This window comes from Mastacembelus armatus, chromosome 7 (assembly GCF_900324485.2).
Source record: "Mastacembelus armatus chromosome 7, fMasArm1.2, whole genome shotgun sequence".
In the NCBI taxonomy this organism is placed as follows: domain Eukaryota; kingdom Metazoa; phylum Chordata; class Actinopteri; order Synbranchiformes; family Mastacembelidae; genus Mastacembelus; species Mastacembelus armatus.
Window position 1 is genome coordinate 18,783,800 of NC_046639.1, and position 26,567 is coordinate 18,810,366.

The 26,567-nt window shown below is 42.4% G+C and overlaps 1 protein-coding gene across 1 annotated transcript; it reads left to right on the forward strand.

Moving 5' to 3' along the window:
* Nucleotides 1-4,712: 4,712 nt before the first annotated feature.
* stk35 (serine/threonine kinase 35) lies at nt 4,713-17,773 on the forward strand. The gene is made up of 3 exons (XM_026332168.1): nt 4,713-5,425; nt 7,341-8,155; nt 15,919-17,773. Exons 1-2 carry the CDS (start codon nt 4,906-4,908, stop codon nt 8,081-8,083), a joined length of 1,263 nt encoding a protein of 420 aa, XP_026187953.1. The 5' UTR covers nt 4,713-4,905; the 3' UTR covers nt 8,084-8,155; nt 15,919-17,773.
* Nucleotides 17,774-26,567: the final 8,794 nt, after the last annotated feature.

Sequence of the window (26,567 nt, forward strand, 5' to 3'; positions counted from 1 at the left end):
TGGTCATTAAACAGCCAACATGAAGGTGATAATGTGTTGTACTGTTGTGTTTACAGCTTGTTGCTCTGCTGTGTAGTGGGGGAGAAGTCAGTTATGAAGCTTTTAATGTAAATACAAACACAACTACAGGTAAAGTCTGTTCTAGTAATTTTACAACTGTCTGTAAAATGTGAAAACTTTTTTTTTTTTTTTCACTATTTTCACAACTATATTCAGCTGCAGGCGTTCCTGTGAAGTCTGATACACACTCTCCTTTTAGCTCTGCTTGTGTCTTTGTCAGCTCCTGAGATAAAAAATCTCTGGCTCTCTTAGCTGCTAAATCCACCATGTTCACCAGCTCATCTTCTCTAACTGTGACTGTCTGCTGTTTGCTGCTGGGCAGGAAGTAGAAAGTTTTTCACTGGAAAACAGTTAAGCTGTCGGTCGTAAACCCAGAGGTGATCATTTCTGAAACCGTTTGTTGCATTGTTCACTGAAAAACTACATTCAGTAGCTTCAATATTTAGTGGATAGTATATTATTTGTGGTGTGGCATATTTTTGCCTCCAGCAGATCATTCTTGCTTCGCAGCCTTGACCCTCCTCCTCGGGGCTGCGTTTGAGATCTTGCCTACCACGTCACCAGCATCCATAAGCAAGCGTTTGTGTGTGTGTGTGTGTGTGTGTGTGTGTGTGTGTGTGTGTGTTTCTGTCATCCGGTGTGTCTAATCCCTGACTGACCACGCTTGGTTTCTGTGCCGCATTTACGGACATGTTTCACTTTTAAGCAATGAATTCACCGCAGGAAACTCAAAACAAAAGACAGGACAAGCAGCTCCATATCTCCATCCATGCAGCTCTACCTCTGTGGTATCGGCCTTCAAGTTGCCGTGGTAACGCAGGGCATAGAGACGTGAGCGTGTTTGAGTCAGAAGCTAAAGTGAGTGTCCCTGAAACACGCGCAAGATATTTGTCCGGGAGCTGAGCAGGCGAAATATCAGAGCTTCAACACAAAAACCTCTGCAGGCGAACAGAGGAGGAGAGGGACGGCGAGGTCAGAGCCACACACACATAAACAGGTTGGTCTCTCTGCAGTATTCAGGGCTCAGTACATCCTCTTAACTATTACAGCTAAATGTGTAACCCCAACCCTAAAACCCCTAACATAAACCTGGTCCTCACCTGAACCCTCCAGCAGCCACCCACCCCATGAGAACAACATGTCACTAAGATATGCCTATTCAATCACAGAGAAACACACACAAAACACACACAGTGAGTGTGAATGGAGTATTATTATCCACCTCCACTTGATCACGATGTCTCCCTGACACACATACCTCTTCATGTATAATATGACAGCGAGTTTAATTCTCGCAGCAACTTCAATCAGATTTTTACCTTGATTTTTTTTTTTAATTTCTAATTTAATATAATGTTTTATATATAGATGCTGAAAAGTATTGCAGTGCATCTTCCAGAACTTTATCAGCAGCAGGTTACAGCAGACTTTGCTTCAAAGTATGGGGGAGGTTTAAGGGCATCATTATCCTTCTATTGATACTTTCATCTTGCGACAAGTGAACAATAAAGCTGATTGAGATATATATTTATACACATCTAGATATGTATCTGCATTTTACACCATGTTATTCCAACTTGGCCACAAGAGGTCAGGAGTGCATACTGTTCAAGGGCTCACAGATGCTGTTACTCCAAGCTCATCACAGTAAAATGCATTATATTATGTGTAATGGTTCAGAAGATGATTCCTGCATCTCAAAAGGTTTAGATTCTGCCTTATTTTACACTGCACAGCTGATCAGTCCCTGTATGATGTGGGATTGTTTGATTGTCTTTAAGAGAGAGGTACAAAATATTAATAGAACAGTAATACAAAAGAGAACACACTAAACCCACCCACGATAATAGGAGTATAATAAAAACTAGAAATTCTTTGTAAACCTCTGTAGTAACCCTTCCTAGATTCATTTTCTCTGAGTTTAGAAGAACACAAGGTTTTTATCAGCTCACGTCAGCCCTTTTCTGAAATAACAGCAGCTTGAGTCATGAATGTAAAGGAGACAAAGATCAGATTTTAGTGATCAGGAAACTTTCCTTCCACACCATTAGGTGAAATTATGCTGCTGTTCAACAATCCCACACACACTTTATGTGAAGCATATTGACATCCTCAGAGAAGTTTGTGAGTCTTTTCCCTTTTTGTCTCATATCTCTTTTTATCCCAAAGGCAATAATTAAATTAGACCCAATCATTTTACTCGACCCAAACAAAACCACTGGATGGCAGACCTGCCTGTCAACCTGCTTCCTGTTTGCACACGCTTTCCATCTGCAAATCTCTGCTGGTTCTTTAAATGAACACAGTAGGCTATGTTTTAATTTTATTGTTCGCACCAATCACCCTGTGCCTCAGGTTTGTTTAGCCTAGCAAAACTAACAATCTGACACTGTTATACCAGTTATGAGTGCTTTTACTTCTGATACTTCAAATGCATTTTGTTTAAAATACTTGTGTACTTTTTTTTTTACTTTTAAGCACAATTTTGAATGAAATTTATTTCATTCAAAATTGTGCCACAGCAGCCTAATATATATGTGGTATTTGTGATAACATGGTTTATTGCAAATATTGAATTTCCCTTTAAGGATTAATAAAGTTTACCTTATCTTATCTTCTGTCTGTTCTCTGATACTTTAAACTACAGTATTAACAGAAATGACAGGAAACTAAGTTGATTTACCGCCATAATTATTAAATTATTATTAAAGTTATTATTTTTAAAGTTATTAAAGTATTATTTGATTTAATCTGGTGCTTAAATAGCCCATCCAATATGTAAGACAGTCTTAAATTTCATCGTGTGTTTTTCACAGGCTAAACATATTATTCTACAGGCACACGCACTCTATATATTTACTGCACACAGGTTCGAGTGAGTTTCCAAAAAAAAAAAAACCCAGTCTCATGATTAAAAAAAAACATCTTATCCCAGAGGTCCGTGCAGCTGAATGGTTTATGGTATGGCGTATATAATAGCAAAGCCCCTTGTTCAGCTTAACATCTTTGTTGCATGTCAAATCCCTCTCACTCCACTTGTTTCCTCTCTGCTTCCACACTAATCGATAAAGATAGGCTCTTTTTCTTTCTGACACCCTTAAAGGTAAAAGTGATAGACTGCCGGTTAAACCTGGAAACTAAGAAGAGGTTGTGTTGGTGTGTTAAAGACAGGACCGAAGTGGCCACATGTGAGACCTCAGACTTCAGAAATAAACTGAATGTGCCCTGTAAAGTGGAGAGTTTGTGGTGCTGCGTCCTCAGTTAGATTCCTGCTGATTCCAGTGCTGCGGCCTAAGCCTCAGCAAATTCCCCTTTTGATTAGAGCTGCAAATAACGCTTTACTGGCCACTGAGCTGTGACAATAGCCAGCTGGATCTCCAAGTGCGTCCACCCTGGTATGCAGGGCAATGAGTGCCACAACGGGCTGGTTTATTACAAAAGCAGGGCTTGTTTTATCTGACAGTGCTGGGATTTTAGTCCTGCAAGCAAAAGCAAAGGTCTCCAAGGTAAATCACTCTGATGGCAGATCTACACTTCAGGCAAAACCAGCTGTTTTATTTCATTAGCACATGAATCAGCACACCCTGATACTGTACTGCAGTACTTTTCCTCCAGGTGTCCCAACTTTGGTTGAGCCTTTCCAACAAACTGTGTGTGTATAAAGGCAGTGTTGGAAAACACTGTGGTCCATTATTTGGACCATCCATGCAGCCCAGCAGGAAGCAGGACTGGGTTTGGCTGCTCCAATGGGGAGGAAAAGCCAGTGAACAAAGGGAGTCAGGATAACGAAGCCGTGGAAGGAAAGAACAAGAGGGTCGGCTTCAAATGATGGAACGGCAGCACAGTCCCCAGACTCTCCAGGTGAAGAGGGAAAGCAAAGAAACCTACAGGTGCAACACATTAGTGGGAACTTGTGCAGACAGTGATGTCTGTCCAAACAATATTAGACTTCAGCCACAGGATGTCAGACATTTCCATCACATTTACTGACACCTGGAGAGTTTTCAGCTGCACATGTTTGTTTCTGCTTTGACTTCAGACGTCACAGTGAACTACACACATTTTTATAACTGGACCCCACCACAAACCTGTAGCTGATCTGTGTAAAACATAAATATATATATAAAAAAACACATCTGTCTTATTTTTAAGAAATATTTATCATGAAGGAGAAAAACAGAACAAAATAATAACAAAAGGTAATAACCTAATAACATAAAACATATTGAAAAAGAATGAAGTGAAAAAATATTGAAATGTTAAATAAAAACAAAAGGGACGGTAGTAAACACGTACGACACGTAGTAAGCCGTCTGTGTGTGTGTGTGTGTGCGTATGTGTGTGTGTAGAGTGGGGGGTGGTCCATGCATTTGTACACGTGCCCCCGCCTCTCTCGTGTTCGCCCATGCTGTCACGGCACGGTTCGGCGTGGACTCGGTAACCGGGTCTGTGTACAGAGTGTCTTCGGACCTTTTAGCGGATCTAACCGGACCGGACCGTCACAACCAGGGTCCCGTCTCAAAATCTCAAAATCAAAACAAACTTGTTCTGTGCACGCGCCTCCGCCGCGAGCTGGCTCGCCTCTCAGCCAATCAGCGCGCTGACCCCGCCCCCTGTTCTGTGCGGAGCTGGAACATCGTGTTTATGAATTAGTTCCTGTGGCACTTTATAGTGACTGGCTGGCACTGCAACAACAACAACAACATTAACAACCTTAACATCATTAACATTATTAACATTAAAGACAGGCAGGTAGACGCAGGGACGTCGCGCTTTATTATTTCGAGGTGAAGTAATGAAAGAGCAACACGCCCTCCCTTCACCACTTCCAGCAAACAAGGACTTATGGATATTTGCGACGGGAAGAAGCGCAGAAAGGTAAGCGGCGGCGTGCGGGGCTGCAGGCGTGCTGGCACCGGGACGATGAAGCGGGAGGCGTGCAAAGTCCTCCGCTCCCTTATGGTGCAGGACAACAACCGCAAGAAGCTCACGAAGGAGGAAGAGGACGAGGACTGCTTCACCATCAGCTTCCTCCGCAGTGAGCGGCTGGGGCCCGGCGCGGCTGTGGCTCCCCGGTACAGCCTGCTGCGGGAGGTCGGCCGGGGAAGCTACGGAGTGGTGTACGAGGCTATAGCCCGGAAAACGGGGGCCAGGGTGGCAGTGAAGAGGCTCCAGTGCGACGCTCCGGAAAATGTGGAGCTAGCTTTGGCCGAGTTCTGGGCCCTGACGAGCATGGAGAACCGACACCAGAATGTGGTGCAGCTGGAGGAGTGCGTCCTGCAGAGGAACGGCCTGGCACAGAAGATGAGCCACGGTAACAAGAGGTCCAGACAGTACCTGCGCCTGGTGGAGACTTCACTCAAAGGTACACAAGCTGCAGGGATAGGTGCTCCCACACCAACACTGAAAGAAAACATGTGTAAAGTGGAATAAAACTTTTAGAGAAGAGTCTGCACTCAACAGCATGTGTAGAAATTTGTCTTAATTAGATTTGATCACTTTAATCCCCAAACTAAGTCATGATTTAAAGGCTCAGCTGACTCATGTTTCAATAAAACCACACACAAATCACATTCAGAATCTATTTTCATCCAGACTGTGCTAGGCTGATGACAGGAGGTTTAACCAGGGACCCTCCTTACTAATTAAAATGACTTTCAAAATAAGAATGATCAGTCATTTCTGTCATAGATGTAGGAGTTGCTCACATTAATGACATGGTTTGGATGACAGGCTGTATATGTAGTTACCATAAATCCTGTGGAAACATGTGCCAATCAAAAACTCCTTCACTTCTATAACTCTAAGAGTTTTGAGACTTTAAATCTTGGTTCCTGAGGCTGCTGTATGGCACCTATAGGACGCACAGAGAGTACACTGTGTTTCCCTCCGCTCACAAGAGAACACAGTGTACTACTGCTGTTAGCTCACGGCCTCATTGACAGGAAAGTCACATACACTAAACATTAATGTTACAGTGGGATTATGGGATGTTTCAGTGAGATAGTGCAGTTTTGTCTCATGACAGCTACATTTTCATTGACTTCTATTAGTGCTGTTGTCATTGATCTGCTTTGACCTACATATCACTTAATTTGTTCCTGATCAGCGGGCCTGGTAGAAGTTAATAGTAAATGTTAAATATGTCTAGAAATGTAGTGTTGAAAAGTGAAACTGCTCAGCTGTTTTGTTTAAATATATATATATATATATATATATATATCCAGGGCTATTTCTGAATCAGTCTATGCTTCTTTTCTTCTAACAGCCTGGCTGTTATGTAAGCGCCACCATTCAGGCTTTTGAAATGAAAACCTTAATCTTGAGCTGATATCAGGTAGTAAAATGTGTGTAAAGTGTAGGGCTTGTTCTTATCCATATGTTCTCATGGTTCACTTAACCTAGTTTTGTAAAGTGTGAATCCGGACAGTCAGCGATGAGCAGGGTAGGTCAGTGTGGGGGAGCAGCGCTGTTGGGACATTTGAAAATCCAGTTTTAGCTCAAAGTTACTTTCTGATGCTGGGGACTGTCCGTAGAGAGAGGGAGAAACTAGAAGGTGCCATGATTTCCAGTCAAAGACAGGATGAATCTGAACGGGTGGTGGACTTCATTAGGTGACTTGTAAAACCGAATCGGCGCATTACAGACACAGTATGTTGGTACCAGTGTATATGTGTCTCACTAGACACATATACAGTCTATTGTTCATCACAAGTTTATTTTTTACTCTAAAGTGTCTCTGTCACTACTTTTCTTTGTCACAGTTCATGTCTTAGAAAGCACAGCACTTTGTTGGTCTGCTGATTGGGAAATGTTCTGAGAGAGAAGTCTGCAGAGGGCTGTGGTTTGGAGCCTCACACGAGACTCTTTGAAGTTGCAGTGACGCAGCCGAAAGTACCAACAGATTATAGTGTCTGTAGCACGCGATTACAAACTGCAGATAATGGTGTGGCTTCCTCTGGAGGGAAACCTGTGACATCTTTATACAAGGCCAACAACAACAACAACAACAACAACAACATACCAAGTACCTGTCACATGTGGATGTGTTGTTTTGTGGTTAAATTGGAAATCATTAACACAAAGAGGTTTAAGGTCACTAGACTCAGAATGTCATTATTCAGCCAGTGGATAATTAGCAGGTGCCTTGGTACTGACAGAAGCATGGTATTTAGGTGCACTTGACATTGTGGATATTTTTACACCTAAATGTCACAGTTTTGGTGCTGTCACACCACTAATCAGGTCGTATCTGTCCCTCCTCACTCTGCACGCTGCAGGGGAGCGCATCCTGGGTTACCCCGAGGAGCCGTGCTACCTCTGGTTCGTCATGGAGTTTTGCGATGGAGGGGACCTCAACCAGTACATCTTATCCCGCCGGCCCGATCCCCAGACCAACAGGAGCTTTATGCGGCAGCTGACGAGCGCGGTAGCGTTCCTGCACAAGAACAACATTGTTCACCGTGACCTGAAGCCAGACAACATTCTCATCTCACAGAAATCTGGTTCACCTGTTCTCAAAGTGGCTGACTTTGGCCTCAGTAAAGTTTGTGCAGGCCTGAACTCCAAGAACAGTGAAGAACAACCTGCAGCAGGAGCCCGTGACACTGGCGGCAACCAGAACAACATCGTCAACATAAACAAGTTCTGGTTGTCCTCTGCTTGTGGCTCAGACTTCTACATGGCGCCTGAGGTGTGGGAGGGCCACTACACAGCCAAGGCTGATATATTCGCCCTGGGCATCATCATCTGGGCAATGATCGAGCGGATCACCTTCATAGACGCAGAGTCCAAGCGTGAACTACTGGGCACCTACATCCGACAGGGCACAGAGATTGTACCTGTTGGCGAGGCTCTGCTGGAGAACCCCAAGATGGTTCTCCACATCCCTCAGAGGGCCAGGAGCTCCATGTCTGAGGGGGTGAAAAATCTCCTCCAGGACATGCTCGCAGTCAACCCTCAGGACCGACCTGACGCCTTGCAGCTGGAAGTTCGGATGGACCAAGTCACGTGTGCAGCGTGACAATCCAAACCCTTCCAAAAACTCTCCCTTTTTACCTTAACTAGTCAAAGAAGGGACCTCCTTCCTTCCCAGGTAAGCTCACCTTTACTGACAACTCATTAGTGTGACTTTCCTCCTGCCTTTGGAAGTGTTAACTTGTGTGACCTGTGTGCAACAAAGGACCCTGCAGGTTTTTAACTGAACCTAACAACATACCATGCAGCCACCTTTATTCATGATTTATCCACTTTTGAATGTGCAGCCTCCTCTGTGACACGTCACTGGCCTAAAGGGCACATTGGCCCCTGGTAACCCAGGGTTGAAAGCAGGTAATCCTCCTTTCATCTGACACCATTAACTTCTTGTCCTGGTTACGAGCTCATTTGACAATTACTGGTGGTGTGAAGTCAGCGGTTGTTGCGGTTTACTTCTTTGTAGTATGTGTTTTCAGAAATATCTTTTTACTTCTTGTACTTTACAATGACAAGAGAAGCCATTTTTATTGCTTTCAATAGCCAGGCTGACATTAGTTCAAAACTGGGTAAAATATTGTCACATTTTAGTCTCACTGCAGAGGAAAACTGTCTGCACACCTGCAGTCAGTAGGTCTGAAGGTTCCAACCACAGCTTCAACAATTAGTCAAGTCAATCTGATGGTTATTCAATAGAATATTCATTGGCAACAATTAAAGCCGTAGCCAGCTGTCTCTTTATTATACAGTATGGAAGAGATTGGAGGCAAAAGTACAAACCTAAAGAAAAATATTTCAGTAATTGCATCTTCATGAATAAATCTGGTGATGGGCCATGGAAACCACAATGTCAGGCATTATGTTTGCCACCAAATAGCTCCTAAGCGTGACTCTTGGTTATCACGTCAGTGTCGTGGAAACAGGATTGACAAGAGTGAAAGTATATCCTACACAGTGCAGACATTGAGGCACAAATCTGAGCTGCTGATACGGTTAAAAACATGACTGTTGGTGGAGATCACAGGTTGATCTGCAGTCAGTCACTGCAGGACATATCCTGCTTAAAGTCAATTAACAAAACCAAAAGTGCAGGTGAAGCTGAAGGTAACAGGAGGTGTGTCTGTGGCTCCAGGGCATGGAGAGGGTGGTGGAATAGCCCAGCTATGAGAGCAGGAGGGAGGCCACTTTTAGACTGGTACACTCTGGGCCTGAGGGCAAACAGTCTGGCTTTGTTAAATACACACTGTCAGGGTTTGTGTTTGACATTATGTAAGAGTGGAGTTGCATTAACATGTGCTTGATTCCTATTCACACCTGCCAGTGAATTCTTGATCTTGTGTGAAAACACTGACTTCTGTTTCCTCAAGTCACTTCCTCCTGTGACATTTATATTTTTGACTCTGTCAGTCAAAGTGCACTCACATTATTATTTCCCTTCAATGAGTATACTGGTAACTGCTTTGCATGTTTCCCTGTTGGACATGTACACTGTGGTTTTAGTTGCATTAATGCACTGTAGCTGACACGAAAGTCATGCTGTTGCTCATACAGCAGTGTTGGTCTGCGATCACTGGTGGAGTCTTGGGTACGACATGAAGCCTCTTCATCCCCAGGCTGCACTCACACAGGCCTTCTCATTCATCTGAATGGGGGAAGTGTGTTACGACGCGATGACTGACACTGAGGCTTCACTGAATCCATTTGGTGTCATGTAGAAAAAGTTGGATCTGGTTAAACTTTGTCTGGAAGGTGATGTCCTCCACCAAGACGCTGTGTTGGCCTCTCATGTACATGCGACTGTATGTTCCTGGATGAATTCTTTATAACAAGAGTAGCATTTTTTACCGTTTACCTTGAGATCATCATAACCAAAGATAAAACTTGCTGCTGTGATCATTTTGCACTGCTCTATGAATAGCTCATATTATTTTTGGTTTATCGGTCAGGCTCCGGTAGGTACCTGTACAAGAACGTACTCTCCTAACTTTAACACTTCATATTTTAATATTTGGAAATGCTTTGGGCTATTCTTTTATGGGAACATGTCTTGTGTTTTGGAGAAGAAATCTCAGTGTGCTCAGTAGGAAACAATTTTCTCTGCAGTGTTGACACTTAGAAAAATGGCCCTCCAAGATTTTAATTGTCTCAATTTGTAGTTTAGAGCAGAAACTCCTCGTAGCACATCAGTCAGCAGCTGAGAGGATACTCGCTGACCCAAACCTGTCTCTGTGTTTGTACCTGAACCGTCCACTGACCAGGACTAATCCCTGCCATTGTTTGATAATTATCTCTCCAATCCTTAGACCCTTTATTCTCTTGTTATTTTAAGCTCCATCTCAGAGCCCTGGCTGCCTGACTCGGTGACGTAACACCTCCAGGCTCCCAGCTGGCAACGGGGCCGGTGATGGACTCTGAAGGGGCCACTGGGTGTAAGGCTGCTGCCGCAGATGATGCGATGTCATGTTACACAACAGGTTCACAGCCCTGCCCTAGTTCAGTGGTGAAGCTGTCATCTGTTGGAGAGAGGGATCGGTGGCTGAACAGAGAGGTTGTTTATGCTGTGTGCAGCCGGTTAACTGGGGGGAGAGCTGACGTCAGCATTGTGACAACTCTTAGGTCACTGATGTGATTTAAACATGCAGGAAAACAGAAAGCAGCTCTGCTCTGATACACAGGGCTCATACTGTTTCTTTGGGAATCTGTGGGATCTGGATAATACACCCACTTTTTTTTTCCCAAGTAACTCATCATTTAATCTAAAAAGATTATGGCAAAGAATGTGATTTTTTTTTTTTTTCTTTTCTGTGAAGTACAGAATGTTCTGGTCAGTGATCAGGTCAGGTCAGGTTCAGGTCTCAGGAGACTCCTGGTTCAGGGCTTATGGAGACTTATGGAGACTCCTGGTTCAGGGCTTATGGAGACTCCTGGTTCAGGGCTTATGGAGACTCCTGGTTCAGGTCTTATGGAGACTCCTGGTTCAGGTCATATCGAAACTCCTGGTTCAGGTCATATGGAGACTCCTGGTTCAGGGCTTATGGAGACTCCTGGTTCAGGTCTTATTGGCCTATGGAGGCCTGGGTTTGGGAACATTTTGTCCTGTCGTTGCCTGCCAGCTGTGTGCCGCCTCTGTCAAAACTAGGCCACAGCACCACGCGCCACCCCTCCCCATGTGTACAGTCTTGTACATGTTGGCAATCCTTTTTGATTTTATTGACAGCATGAACAAGCTTTTCACAAGTTGAGGCACTTTTCAGGGTGTGTCCTCATATTGCGCACACAGATGCCTCCACATATCAGATATGTTAAAGCCCTTCATGCAGGTTTTATATTTATCTCTTTGCATGTGTCTTCAATTTAATTAGAAATCTCCAGTGTATGTTTTGAACAGAGACTGCACGGTCTGAGAGAATGCTGATCTTGCTCCTCTAAAGGAAATGAGGTTGTTTCAATAGTACACTGTGTCCTGTATTGGCTCAGGCAGTGGGGGGTATTAACAGCAGGGCTGAGAAATGCCAGAGGCGACTACCTTTATGAGATCTGGGGTGTGTGTGTGTGTGATGAGGACATTGTCATTCTTATGCAACACGGTTGTAAAAGTGAGCATTCAGATGCTGAAGAGCTTGTAAATATTTTCTCGGAGCCGTCTGGCTTCAGAGCGACAACTGCAAAAACAAGTTCCTTCACAAATGGTTCTGATGAAGGTTTTGTTAGGAGAGTAGAGGTCTTTCTTCTTATGTCAGTTGTTCATAAGGATCCACACACTGTTATGTGTCTTTCTGCAGCCTGTACTGTTCAGAAAACTCTGGAATAACACGGCTCCAGGTTTTTTCCACTCTGCTGTGCCCTTTCATGGCGGCTGTGTTGGATCTAATGGGATCTAAGCTCTGAACACTGCGGTAATCTCCTCACAGTCTGGTGGCGTCTATCACAGAGGCCGTGCGTGGTCACAGCTTGGCCTCTTGGTGGATTGTCTGTGTCGACAGTTCGTATTGTCTGAATGGTTTTGACAAATAATAATAGATGAAAAGACGTGTGGGCAGCATCTGTTGCAGAAAGCAGAGATTAGCCACTGAAGAAAAGAACCTGAAGATGGCCGGTTTACCTGAGAGATGCACATAGGGGAAAAAAACAATGATGGGTCCAGTCTGATCTGATAATGATCAGTGATTGAGTTAATCAATTAACCAATTGATTGATCAGCAAATACCCTGAAACCTTCACACTTCTCCACAGTAATGGTTCACTGCTTTTCTCTGCTTTATATCACACTGTTAGACAATCAATACAAAACATTTGAAGAGGTCGGTAAGCATTATGGGAAACTACAACAGACGTTTTGGACACTTTATTGGCCAAACAGTTGAGTAAATGAAAACATATTTGTGGCAGGCTTACTTCCATTTAGTGGCATGGAGATACTAACTGCATGTTTTTATGACGTCTGTGTCTCATCCTGGAAAATCCTAATGTGTGTTTTTCATTTTCGACTTTCTCTGTTGTTGTTTTTTTTTTTTTTAGCCCCCTCTGTCTTTTCCCAGTGGAGTTTTGTGTAGAATTATTCACAGGATTTCAGCAGTAGCAACTCTCTGAAACAGCCAGACAGATGTTATTCTAGAAAACCCTTTTAGTTGCTTTGTTTTAATAGAAAGCACAAGCTCTCCTTTTAGTGAGTATCATCCCAGCCCTTTAAAATGTTCCACTGTCGAATTGTTCATTGGTAATTGAAGAAGATTGTCATCTTGGCTTTGTTAATGTACTGTATTTTCTGGAGATCTCTTCAAGGCACACACCTAAACTTACATAATGAACTGTTTCCATGAATGTCAGCCAAGTGGAATGTGTTGCTGTGCGTGCCGTGCAGCCACAAAACCACCCCAAGCTCGTAAAAAGGCAACGCTCCCTCTCAAAATAATCAGAGAGCGCTGCTGCAGTGAAACCAGCCCCAACCACGTAGATGAGGATGCCGGTCTATGCTGGTTTTTAACAAGTTTGTCTGCGTTTGGGTTATGTAACAACAAATGTTTGCCAGGGAGGCTAAAAAGGCAGCAGGCCTACGTTTGTCCGAGATCTGCTGGGCTTTTTCCACCTTCGCCTTCGATTGACTTTATTTATGTAGCAGCAATAAGCACAAATGTGGGTTTCTGAATTTGAGTGTTTTCATGTAATACTGTGGTAGTTTTTAATCAGCATGCAGACTTGACTGCACTATTCACCTTCATCAGAGCACATGGTAGTTTCTAATATTCCAAATACATGCGTTTTCTCATTCTCTAATATCTCTAATCATTTCTCTAATCTGTGAAATCAAGACTTCTAATTTAAATTTTGACGTCTTTAGAGATACACCTTAAAAACAACTAATATTTAGCTGCAAATTTAAAGGACATTTATATGTTTCCAATAATACTCACTGCATTTGTGAGTGTAAAAGCAAGGGAACTAAAGATTTCATTGGTCTGCAGAACAGGTTTGGCAGTTTGGTTATGTGGTGACTTGTGTTCCATTAATGATCAGAGAATAATCATAGATGCACAGTCAGATTAAAAAGGCTTCATGTAGACACCGGGAACAGAAGACAAAACATGAATCTGTTCAAAAGATGAGTCTGTCAAGCAAAAGGTCCTCAGAATACTTTCATTTGGGTGCACGCTCGAGACATGAGACTCTCGATCATAGTGCTTTCTCCTGCTTAATAGCAGCTTTTACTCAGCATCCCGTTCCTCAGGTGTTCTTCACACCGACCATGTCTCACATGAAAATCATCTGCCACGCTGACAGCAAAGCAGCATTTTAAACCTGATGCTGTATATCAGCCACAGTTCTTTGTCTACAAGTTTCCATTCTCACGTTTTGTATCCCTGAATGAGACCAAACTTGTAACTTCAAGCCATGTCACCTTTCTTCTTTCTCTCCTTTGTCATTTGAATCGGCCTGCGTAGTATGCCGTCAGTGCAGAGTTGTGTAACCTATGCATGGTGGGGTGTATACCCTGGTATGAAAGGCATGCTCATAGAATGTGCCTCAGGTCGGAGAGCTCAGAAAGTTACTCAGAGAGGATGTTCACAGCTGCTCCTGTAGTAACAACAGATAAAACCTTGCTGCCTGCTGAAGAACCGGGGCCGTAGCGTGAGACCAGATCTCAGAGCACCGTGAAGTCATCAGCCAGTCTTTTGCTGTCTGAAGACCAGATGTTGGTCAGAATATGGTGGGAAACGGCAGAAAAACAGGATTAGTTCAGAATTGAATGGTCGTCTTCTGCTTGTCCAAATTGTTGAGAAGAACAAAGGAGATTAAATCAGCCACTCCCCTTCCGACACAGGGAGGCCTGGTCCACAGTGTTCAGCTTTTAATTTACCAGGACGTTTCATGAGCCGATCCCTGCAATGACGTGAGAGTTTACCATTACGATGACGAAGATGCTGAATGTTTTCACACATCTGCATTCTTTTTTTTTCATTTTCTTTAGGGCACTATTTTCTAATAGCACCAAGTTGTGAATAGTAAACTACTTATCATACAATATAATAAAAGTGCTGATCCTCTGTAGTGACATAAGCAGATTGCGTGTCTCAGCACATCATCCCTCATTCAGCATCTCCAACATGCGTGATTCCTGCTAAGCTGACCCACTTGTGTTCCTCCCATGTGCTATGAGGTTATGCAACCAGAGAGAAGAGGAACAAACTGCTAGGCTGAGCTCTGGCTTGTGTTGTCAGCCACTGGGCTATTATTGGAGCACAACACTGAACTAAACCTGGACACATGTACAGGATGGAAACACAGAGGTGTTGTCAATTTACTGCTGGAAGATGTGGAACAGCAGAATTACACAGACTCCATTACTGTCTTCATTGCATTGGTTTGTAGAGATGTCAGTGTCTGCAAGGATGTGGACTTTATTTTTATGATTATGAAGTTGCAAAAGAACAGTGAGCAGTGAAAACTCATCTAATGCATATATGAAACAACCATATACACAGAACTAGCAGCAACAAAGGCCGACTGTTGTCACTGAGGCATTGCCTTGGTGCGTCCCACACCACACAGACTCCAGGCAATGTTCAACCATACCAGCAGGGGACGGTAGTCTGTATTGGTCATTGGTCAACCAAAGCAGTGTTTGCTGACCATTTTAACACAACAGACGGTTTATAGCCGCTTCTAATCCAGAACATGTCTGAGAAGAAGCTGCAGGTGGTGCTGCTGTTGGCAGCCATTGGTCTTTGGTTGTGGAAGGAGAAAGTGCTGATGGTGCAGGACACACCACAAAGACGAGGATGACAGACTCACCGACTGCTGACTGTTGGCTTGATGTGTCACAGGCCTAAACAAACTTGCCTCTGATTGGTTTATAACCTGTCATGATGTGCAACTGTAGACCTAAATACTAAGGGTGTGACCCAAGGTCCTTACTCATGAACATTTCTGAGCCAACCTGAAACGGAAACGCCCTAAAAAAATTTTTTTTTCAATTTCTGATATCTGTTAGGGCTTTCACATTTTCAACAAATTCTTCTGAGGACATGCCACCGGGCCTCATCTTAGTAACTGTGTTGTGGAATTGATGTTGTTTTATTTATTCACAGTTGCTCTGCTTTTCTTTGAGCATTTTAAACAAGGCAGCACTCAACCTTTCGCCTGTGTTTTTATGGTGGAGAACTGAAAACGTTTCCACACACACTCCAAAGCAACAGGCCTGCCGACATGCAGAGCTCGATGCATTTAAAGCTTCTCCACACTGCCAAAATAAAAATGAATGGTGAAATATCAAATTTTTTTTTTTTAACCTAAAAGTAAAAATACAGAAATCAGCTATTTCAGCTAGTTTTGAACCTAATTTGTTTTTCCCCAATTCTGACCTTTCTGTATTTTGTGTGTTTGCAGCTTTGTTTACTCTGTGGACATGGACTCCAGGGAGAAAAGAGACTGACGAACTGAACTGTGAAGAACCACTGGGCAGAGTTTGAGCAGAATGACAAGAACAAGATGCAAATCGGACCTTAACGGTGCAGCTCCCACAGTCACCATCACCATGACACTGTGGACGCCTCACTGGTGGATAATGACCGTTGTTACTTGTTCCCAGCAGCCCAAATATAGACCTGCTCTTCTTTAACACATGGCACAGGTTACTGTACTCTATCAGTGTTCTGAAGTCAAAGCATTTTTACTAGTAACCATAAATGAACTACTGTGAAAAAAACACATTAACTTGTGCCTTAAAGATGATTCACGCCAAGTGGCCCTTTAAATAAAATGACATTCCACACCAAGACAAATTCAGAATTTGTCTCATGTAGGTTTTTGTTTGCAGCCATTGACCAGCACAGGCTTTTAGTGCTGTATTTTAAACAGTATCCCACAGACAAGATCTTCACAGACAGTATCTCAGGCTGCAATAATTTCGGTTTGCGTCAGTGTCACATGTACACTGAGGCAGAACAAATGTGAATAATCACGGTTGCAGATTAATGTTGGTTTAAAGCTCTGCTATAAAGTTCACTGTCTAGAACTAACAGATCTGCATCATCCCCCTTACATCACTGTACAGTTGTAACCAAAGAGCATCCAGCAGGGCATTCAGACTTGTTTTACTGGGAGTTAGTTTCTATTAAATCCAAAGAGCACCGGAGAGCACAGAGCAAGGGATGTTTTATCACTGCGTTAGTGTTAGCATATTTAATAAATGAATCCGTGGACATTTGGTGAACTGATCGATGTTTCACGGTGACAGTGACGTTAAGTGTGGCATTTCAGGAATCCTCACAAACTCTGTGAATTCAAGATATTAAGTTAGTTTGGAGCTCGGTCAGTAAGCGAGTACTGAGCATTGTTGTTGTTATATGGATAATTCTTACTGGAAACAGCCTGACACCTGTTTTGAAACATCTGAATCTAGCTGAATCTTGATTGTGTGAAGTTCGAAGAGTTCTCATCTGGAAATAATCTCCAAAAGCAGCCATGGGATCTCCGACTGTCCCTTCCCTCCTTCCCCTCTTTATTGAAGTCCTTCAGGCGCTCTGCAGTGGCACGTAATGCTGTGCACAACACATGCAGGCAGTGGGTTGGTTATGGCCCTCGCTGTGTCCTCTGATTCATTAAAAAAAACTCATGGAAATCTCGGAACAATTGAAACACACAACAGGAGCAAGCATATAGACGTATTTGAAGAGTTTCTATGTTCCAGATCGAGAAACCTTTTCTAGCTATCGCTGTTCAGCACATACAGAGGAATGACCAGAGCCTCCTCGTGAATTCATAGCACTGTGTAGCATAGTATTTGGAGGTGTTTATAGCGTGGTCCTACCTCATTTTCAACACTCGGAGACATCCTACCTACGTTGACAGTCTCATTATGGTCTAAGTTTCTGATACAGGGGGTTCTGTGCTTGAGTGGGATAGATTTTTACCTCAGACTCTTCATTCCTGAACCTTCTCTGCCAGACGTGTGTGTGTGTGTGTGTGTGTGTGTGTGTTGTTCTGCTTATTTACAGGAACAGCAGCTTTGCCCTTTATAATGACTCCTTCTGCAACACGTTATAATGTCTCTCTGGCTGTTTTACACTAGTCCTGCCCAACTCCCAGGCTGGTATTATGTTGTTTGCATTAGCAACGACAGCTTCACTGAGGTTATAATAGCATCTAAAGGTCTACGCCTGAAGGCGTGGTATGACAGCTAGTTCAGCTAGTATGACAGCTAGGGAAACCTTGTCTTATATAAGAAGTGTTTCTACTAAAACTCAAAGCAGTGCAAAAATCACATTAAGGATGTGATACTGTGTCTCAGTATCTTAGTAGTGTGTGTTTAGATGGAAATACTTCAGTTTGATTTTCTTTTTTTAAATGGCGCAGGGCTCCATGACCTTAAACACACAAGAGGAGTAAAAAGAATCTGCTTATTTGTGTGCAGTAGTTAAACGTCAGCACAACTGCAGTGTTAAATATGTTAACACGTTTGCTCAGCACATTTCTGTCAGGCTTAAAGCTAACTTGGATCTGCTGTGGTCGATGGTCCATACGGTAACTTTGACAACAAAATGGTCACTACTAACACATGCTGCCCACCTGTCCTGCGGTCCCTAGTACGGCTTCCACTTGAAAACACTTTACTCTATGCAGAATGGTTCACTGCTTCCACTGTAAACACCATACAGAGCCAGAGCTGCAAGAGCTGGACCTTTTTTTTTTTTTTTCCCTTCTTAGTTCATATTTGCAGTGTGTACAGAAAAGTATGTTACAGATGTTGTGTATAATGACAACTGTATTTTGTTAGTGAAGCTGACAGGAGCCATAGATGTCTGAGGAAGCATCAAGTTTGTTTGTTTTTTTGTTTTGTTTTGTTTTTTGCTGTAAATATGTTTGACAACTTTTCTTGGAATAAATGATCAAAGCTGTGATTGTGTGGATTAAATGGATGTGCACTGATCACTTTTAGGATTAAGGTCAGAATCAGGTTTAAGTTAGAGTTTGATTATATTATATTAAAGCCCAGATGTCTTATTCTTACCGTGCAATGTAAAATATAAATTGTAGTTAATGCCATAGGAGCAAATACAAGAAATATAAAGATGGGTGCTGAGTTTACAGATGACATAAAGAACATGGTTATTATTTTTAAATTATGCAGGAAGAATAGGTTATGTAAGGTATTTGGTAACATGTAGCTGTTTTTACTCTTTATTTATTTACTCTATTATTAACCCTGACCTCACACCACATGTGTTTGTGCAGAGGGTCACTCTACATTTTACAACCAAAAAGTCCAAATGAGCAGCAGAGAAAAGGAACCAGGATCTCAGAGACACAAACATGGTCCAGGTGGAAGTTTAGTTGAAAATGAGGCCTGGAGTAGAAGCTTTGGTTTGGAAAACACTTTGGAGTTTGAACCAGTTCTGGGTCAGAGTTGTTTATGATGACACTAACACTGAGTTTTGTGCTTTGGTTAGAAGGAGAACCAGAATCAGGAGCCTGATAGTCCAGAACAGACTGAAACACACCTGTAGTAGAGCTGTCGAGGCCTTTAGAGGGTTTAGTTTCTCACTACTGTAACCATAAGTAGAAGTACTCAGATTTTACTTCAGTTACAAGTTAAAATTCTGCAGAGAAGAAAATATGTTTTCTGTAGACTTTAGGACGTGCAGCAGGTAATAGGAACTGAGCAGAAAGAATAACAGAGCAGTGATCCTACTGGCTGAGCAGCAGTGGGATAACCCCTCCTCTAATGAGGACATATAGATATGCAAACAGCCGTACAGGTGAGCAGCTCTGCTGTTTCACAATCCAGCTCCAAACATCCAGACTGGAATAACCTGCCGGATTAAATGGAACATGTGGATTAATGGTGGTTGGGGGGGGGGCAGGAGACTTCACCCCCACCCAGCGGCACTTCCCACAGGATAGAGACACTCACACAAAGCCTCACACACATGCACAGCAGACAACAATACACCAGTGCTCAGTACACAGTGTACTGAGATAGGAAGAGCTGCTGACTCAGGAAAGATGGGAAGAGCTGTGACATGAGCCGTGATCAACCAATCAGAGCGCAACATCCCTGGGAGCCCAGACATGAGTCTTCTATTATTTATCTGAGTATGGGAGTGGTCTCATATTCATTATTTAGTTAGGATTATATGATTCATACGCTTAGTTTAAAAATAACCTATAATAATGATTAAATACACGTTTTCTAATCTCATCTTAGATCTACTTTTCTCATCTTTACATCTACTTAATGTTAAAGTTCCACAGCTGCTGATGTTTCTCTACTGTTCTGTAGTAAACTATATAATTCTGCAGGTGATTTTAGAGCACCAGGTAAGTCCTAGGTCCATTTTATCAACCAGTTTTGTTAGACTCGAGAAAAATATGAAGAAAGTTTACTTTTGCATCAGAAATGTGACACAATAAGTGAGAATTTATTAAAGAGTTTGAAAGAAACATCATATTGTGTCTGAGTCCTGGATGTCAATGGTTCTGAAATGAGTCTCAGTTTGACAGCATGTTGGCTGTGATTTCAGGCCTGCTGTCAGAGAACAACATGTACCTGAACGTATAGAACACCGAAGGAACCGTATGTGCTTCACTAGTGTTAGTAGAAAAAAAAAAAAAAAAAAAAGCAGGCACTCCCTGCGGCGCGTTAATGTGCTGTAAATACTGAGCAGAGCAACGCACATATTCTCCATCTCGCAGGAACACGTGGCTGTCAGTTGGCTCGCATTATCCTGGAAGAGCTCAGTTATAATTCAGTGTTTTAGGTGATTTTACACATCGATGTGTGTGTTGGGAAGCTTGACCTCGTGTGTGAATAAAGCTGATTAAAGCCTTTGTGACATTTGAAATGTAAATATATTTGTTTCTTCAGACTTAAAAAAATGTGTTTACCAAATCTCCTCATCTCTGCTGCAATAGCTGCTACCAGTTTATCACCAGGGACGGACCCTCAGACACTGGGGGCCCTGGGCACAGGCACGTTAAAGGCCCCCCACCCCTCCTATACTGAGCAACCATGTAGTTTTGTGTGTGTTTTACCTGTTTTCAGTTCATTTCCATCCCTTTGTACATTCACTGAACTACTGTACTGAAGTACAGTTCTGAGGCATTTGTACTATATTTGAGTATTTCCATTTTCTGCTACTTCATACTTAAGAGAAAAACTTTGAAACCTTGACATTTAATTACCTGCATTTACCATTATCAGTTCAGTTTAGGTAATTAATGGATTTATAGTGGATTGCCTGCCTTTCTCACCCCATGGCCTAATTGATTATGAAAAGAACATTTTGTCCAATCCATTAGAACCATGCTCCTTGTTTTTTGTCTGTGTTGTTGCTAAAAATACAGTTTTAGATCCTTAAGTACTGCATTAGGTCCTGTTCTCCCGCGTGCTCTTTAATGTGGTCAGTGAGCAACTGGAGCTGATTTTCTGCTCAGTCTTAAAAAGAAAATATTGTGTTTAATGTGTCTGTTTGTTATAGTCACCATGATAATTAATGGGCCTAATGGATTCTCCCATTCTGTTTTGGTTTCACCTTGATAAAAAAGAAGTATTGATCTGGGTTAATGCCTTAATACACCCCCAAACAAAGCATCATGTACTCTAATGACGGCATCAAGGTGTCTAAAGTACGTTTTGATGAGTCAGACAGTCTGAGAAATTACTGATGTTGTTTGAGGTTTTGTTAGTTTTGTTTGTAATGTCACCTTTTCCCACTCATGCATGAAAAACAGCCTTGTTCATATTCAGTTTTCAATGGTTTCTGTGTCTGTGAAACACTCAGCAACGCCAGTGACACTGGTAATAGTTTCTAAAACATACTGAGAATGAAGAGAAGGTCCAGATGTGTAGGTTGGCGTTAGTGCTGTCATCTTTTTATTCAGAGTTTGAACTGTTGCTCAGATGTGTGATGTGAAAACGTAAACCTTCTAGCATCTGGCAGTGAATCTGTTTTTCCAGAAACACGAATCAAACAACAATTTTTGCCCGAATTGAATAATGCGATCAAAGCTCTTTCACATTCTCAGTCACTTTCTACTTTTCCACAGTATCATTTATTTATGTTTTTTCAACGGTGATGCAGGAGCAGGAGTATTTTTATTACAAAACCCTCAGGTTATGTAAGTATCCATCCACAGCAGCTCAGCAACTGTCTAATTAAAAACAGTGAGGGAGTTTTGTACTCAAATTATTTTAACTTGATTTAGAAATATAATATCTCAGGGCAGCAGGACTGAAGATTTTGTCTCCTACCACTGTGAAATAGGATGCGCATATACAGGAGGAATGATCCCAGCACCTGAAAACTACTGTAATAAAACACCTGGGCAGGTGTTTTCACCTTCTTGTGAAAAATGGGAAGAAATCATCTGACACATAGAGCTCAGTCCTCACATGTCACTCAGTATCTACACAGGAACCCATGGGTCAAACCCAAACAAACAAGCTGCAGTGATCAGACCAGGCTGACCCACTTCTGCACTGTACACACACACACACACACACACACACACACAGTCTGAAATCTGCTCCATCCAGATCTCTGTGTCCCTGTGAAGTTTTAAAATTAGTGTCATGTCGTTACTGCTGTTAACAATGTTCTTTATGTTATGAAGTGTTAAAGTGTATAAAGTTGTGATCCTGCTGATCTGCTGCAGTGTGACCTGCGTGTCCTCCGACCAAGACTTTATTTCTAGAGACTCTCATCACTTCCTGACCCATCTTCTTCCCATCCGTACTACAGCCCAGGTGTACACATAGATCTGACTAATCCTAATCCACAGGCCTTTAATGTGTTGAGGACAAGCTGTGGACGCCCTGTTCCTGAGCACAGCCCGACCTGACCTGGATACGCTGAGGATGACACAGCAAGTCCACAGCCAAGTGGTCTGTGCTGATTCTCTTTGTATTTACTCACCTCATTTTAAGGTGCATTTGTTCCTTCTGTGTTTATGTTTTCACAACATCACACATACGCAAGTCGTGTTCTGGCATTTTTACTTCTGGCTTTGACTTCATTCTGAAGAAAAATCTAGTTTTTATTTTTGGCCTCAAAGTCTCATATTGCGTTTAAAATAAGAACAGTCTTGACTCTGCATCAGCTCATTGGGGCACAAATTCTACATTTTCATCAGAATTATAAGAATCATTGCATTTTAAAATAATTGGGGAATGAAAGAGCATATGTGAATTTTATTTATTTTATGTTCTGGGTTACTGAGACTGTATTTCATTGTTATTATATGCTTTTTTTTTAAGGTGAGATGAGATCTTTATGAGACCTTGTAGAATATGATGCACGGCTGCACATATAGTTATAAAGTACCTCAAACTGGTCCAATATTAAACAACTATTATTGCAGTAAAGTTCAACATGTACATTAATGCAGCAGGAATATTCCTCAGATATAAGAGTAAAACACTGACAGGGACCAGTTTACTGTACAGCGAGTACTTTTATTTGAGGTTACTTGCTACTTATTTTACTTAAGTAGTTGTGAATGCAGGACTTCTACTTATTGGGGAGTATTTTCACAATGTGGTACTGTTGCTGACACTGAAGTAAAGAGTCTGAGTACATGTTCCATCATTGGAGTTTTTGTGTTTTTTGTCTCACCACAGTTACAGACTGCCCCCTGATGGACAAACACTGCACATGCATCAGTGATGGACATCACACATCTGTTCATTATCTCTACACGCTTATTCCTAATTAGGGTCACAGGGATCTGCTGGAGCCTATCCCAGCTCTCTTTGGGTGAAAGGCAGGGGTACACCCTGGACAGGTCACCAGGACAATCAATCAAAATGTTCTCCAGGACAGATATGAGGAAGGAGTCAGTGAAGGAAACACTTTTCATCCCATAATGTTTTTTATGTTTTAAATGTAAAACATGTTCTGCTTCTTCTTCTTCCTGTGCTGACCTTCTCACAAACACCAGCTCTAGTCTCAGGCCTGCTCAGTCAAATACAGGCATTTTCGAAATGATTGATTGATGAATGAGGATGGTGGAGATTCTAGAAACTGTTATGGGATTGGAATATTACTCAGTTGCATTTGCCAGATCAGAAATGAAATTCCATGATCCACATCATTTTCTGCACAGAAACAGTTTCTTATTCTTTCCAACAAACTGTCTCATGTTTCCTACAGTGTCAATAGTTTATATCATACTGATCAGAGTATATTATTCAGGTTCTCTACTACTGTTATACTTGCATTTTAAGCAGTACAGTAAACAGCATATAATACATACTGTACATATACCGCAACACAGACACACACACACGCACATTTTGTAAAGTTTTGTTTTGTGTTGTATTGTTTTTGTAACTTTTTGTGATGTTTTGTATTGTTTCGAAAAACGCACTGAGAAAACTTTAATAGTACGGAGGCGGGGTTGCCCTCTGACGTATCTCCAGGTCCCTGTGGTTCAGTTTGTCCATCAGGACCCGGGTCCGGAAATGTTCCGGTGTTTTGCGGTGAAATCCAAACTATGTTGCAGCAGCTCGATGAGAAGCTGAACACGTCAAAGCAAACCTCCACAGGCAGATGTTTGACGGAGCCACATCTGGAGAAGGAAGAGGGAGGAGTCGATATGAAGTCCACAGCGCAGGAGACGGTTTCGTGGACATCGGGACTAGACTGTGGCGGATCCTGAGCTGCACATTGACTGAAACCATGATAAGGTCCGAGCTGCTGCGGGAAACTGGCTGCGCATGCGCACAGAGCGTCAGGTGAGGTGAGCTTAAATCTCTGCGGAGGTTTGGCCTTAGTTGTGCCTTTAAAGTGTGTGTTCGGTTTTTACTGGCTCATCATGTCATGATCTAATGGAAATACTGAAGACGGTTTCTCCTGCTGTTCGGTAGAGGTGGAACAACAGGATGCTCATGAAACGCGTAGACTTTCAAAATAAAAACCAAATCCCTCAGTCTGTTTGTTCTTTTACAACCCTGCCAAAACGTTTTTTTTCTGCTGAATGCATAAGATCATAATATGATGTCTGAAGCAGAGCAAAATAGTATTTGCATGAACACCAGTGTTATTCTGCAGAGATAGGTTTATCATTTGCTGTAAAATGTGTTTTCCATAAACCTCTCATAAAACCTAAAGGTGAAGCACAAATTAGAATATATTTGCATTATGATCTGTCTGAGCTCCATCTGGGTTGAACACATGCCAAGATTAGATAGGATGATTTTATTTGTCTTTATGTTCATCCATCAAATTACTTTGGAGTATGTGATAAAGTTGTGACTCAAATTAATGTAAAATCTGCTGTTTTATTTCAAACTCTGAAGAACAATGTGTAAGTCCACATACAGCCTGACCCGTGAGGAAACAGGCCTTTATGGACATTATTTATAGAGTGCGGATCAGGAAGAAGAATTGGAAATCATATTTTATTAGGCCTTTATATCTATGACAGAGCTGCTCTGATCCTGGACTGGACTCTATCTCCAGAGCAAGTAAAAATGACGCTTTAAATTCATCTGCAGAGACCGTGAGCCTGTTTGATTTAGGATGTGGCTAATTTGTGCACGACTCCAACAGCTCCCACTGCTGCTTCTGCTCTATTCTTGAGCCTCAGGATAAAAGGAAATGGATTTGACATATTTGTGTCATGAGACTACAGGGGTGTAAACATGTGTTGACAGTGACAGTAACGACCTTTAACCTCCCCCCCGGGATGCTGCGTGAGGTTGTATTGTCAGTACTCAGCACCTCTTTGACAGACGGTTTAACATGCGACGTCCTGTGAGGAAGCAGCGTTTCTGCTCCAGTGCTGAGGTGGATTAAAGCCAAACAGATCGATGCAGCATCACAAACCCAAAGCCGCGACACACCTCACGACTCCAACTAATCGTCGAGGTGCAAGTCAGAGGCAGGCTGTGAACAGATAACAGTTTCTCATCAGTGCAGGTGGGGCCAGCGTGCTTCGTCCTCCTGTCTCATGCCCAGAAATTTCCGAAAAAGAAACTTCAGGCCCACTTTGCACAGTGTGGAGGTGTGAAAATAGGCCGTGTCATGGTCATGCAGTGTACTTTCCGCTAACAATCCCACGATGCGCTTTTGAAGCTGAGAACATTAAGTAGGAACTCTCATAATACATCCATGGAAAACTACCGACTCAGCTTTCAGTGTGACACTCTTCACTCAAACCAACAGGGGATGTAGTAGTCCCTCGATGGGGTTTGTGCTACAAACTAACAAAATCAGTGATTGCTTCCTTTAAGATTCAGCATTTTGTGGTTGCATAATTAATGAAAACCAGGATTGATTCTATATGTGTCCCTGTTTGTAGGCAGTTGTCAGCAGGTGACACGTGTCCAACTCGAACAGCCACAGTACCCGTGAGAGGAAAAGCCAGAATATCAGGTCCTGACAGGGATCAAACAACAGAGGCTTTAAACACACCCTCCCTCACACCTGTGTGTGTGTTTGCGTGTGAAGCCACATCTTTGCTGCTAATGAGTTTGTCACATCTCATAGTTGAGGGCACCTTTAGTAATTAACCCACCATCCTCTGCTCTGGACGAAACAGGAACTTTGAAATGGCCTGATAAGGAGAAAAACTACCAGAAGAAAGGCATGCTGGGAGCAGAATGAGTGCTCCTCATTTTAAAACATTCAAGGCTAAAGTTATTTAGGTGATTAAGACTCCTGTCCCTTCACTGATGGTTTTGTGTGTCAAGCAGAAATCCTGCATGAAAGAGTGGGAGCATTTTTGCAGCTGATGATGAAGCTGCTGAGCTGTAGTCAGACTTTATCAGCAGTTCACAAACATTTCATAAGTGGGTTAGAACTCACTGTAATGCAGCTGTTGTCAGACGTCATGTCTGCATCAGCTTGGTTCTGTTTTGGAGTTGGTATTATTTTCTTTTTTCACCATCGTTCAAACGACTGAGTTATGCTCCAGAAATAAGAAAACCTCAGTCAGTGGTTTCATCTGTAACTACAGTAAAAACTAAAAATCCATCCTCAGAACAGAGGCTTTGTCAACACTGTGACATGTGCATCACTCTGTATGTGCAG

Coding starts and splice junctions, on each gene's coding strand:
- stk35 (XM_026332168.1), top strand. CDS start 4,906: ATGGATATTTGCGACGGGAAGAAGCGCAGAAAGGTAAGCGGCGGCGTG. Junction 5,426..7,340: donor GGTGGAGACTTCACTCAAAG/GTACACAAGCTG, acceptor TGCACGCTGCAG/GGGAGCGCATCCTGGGTTAC.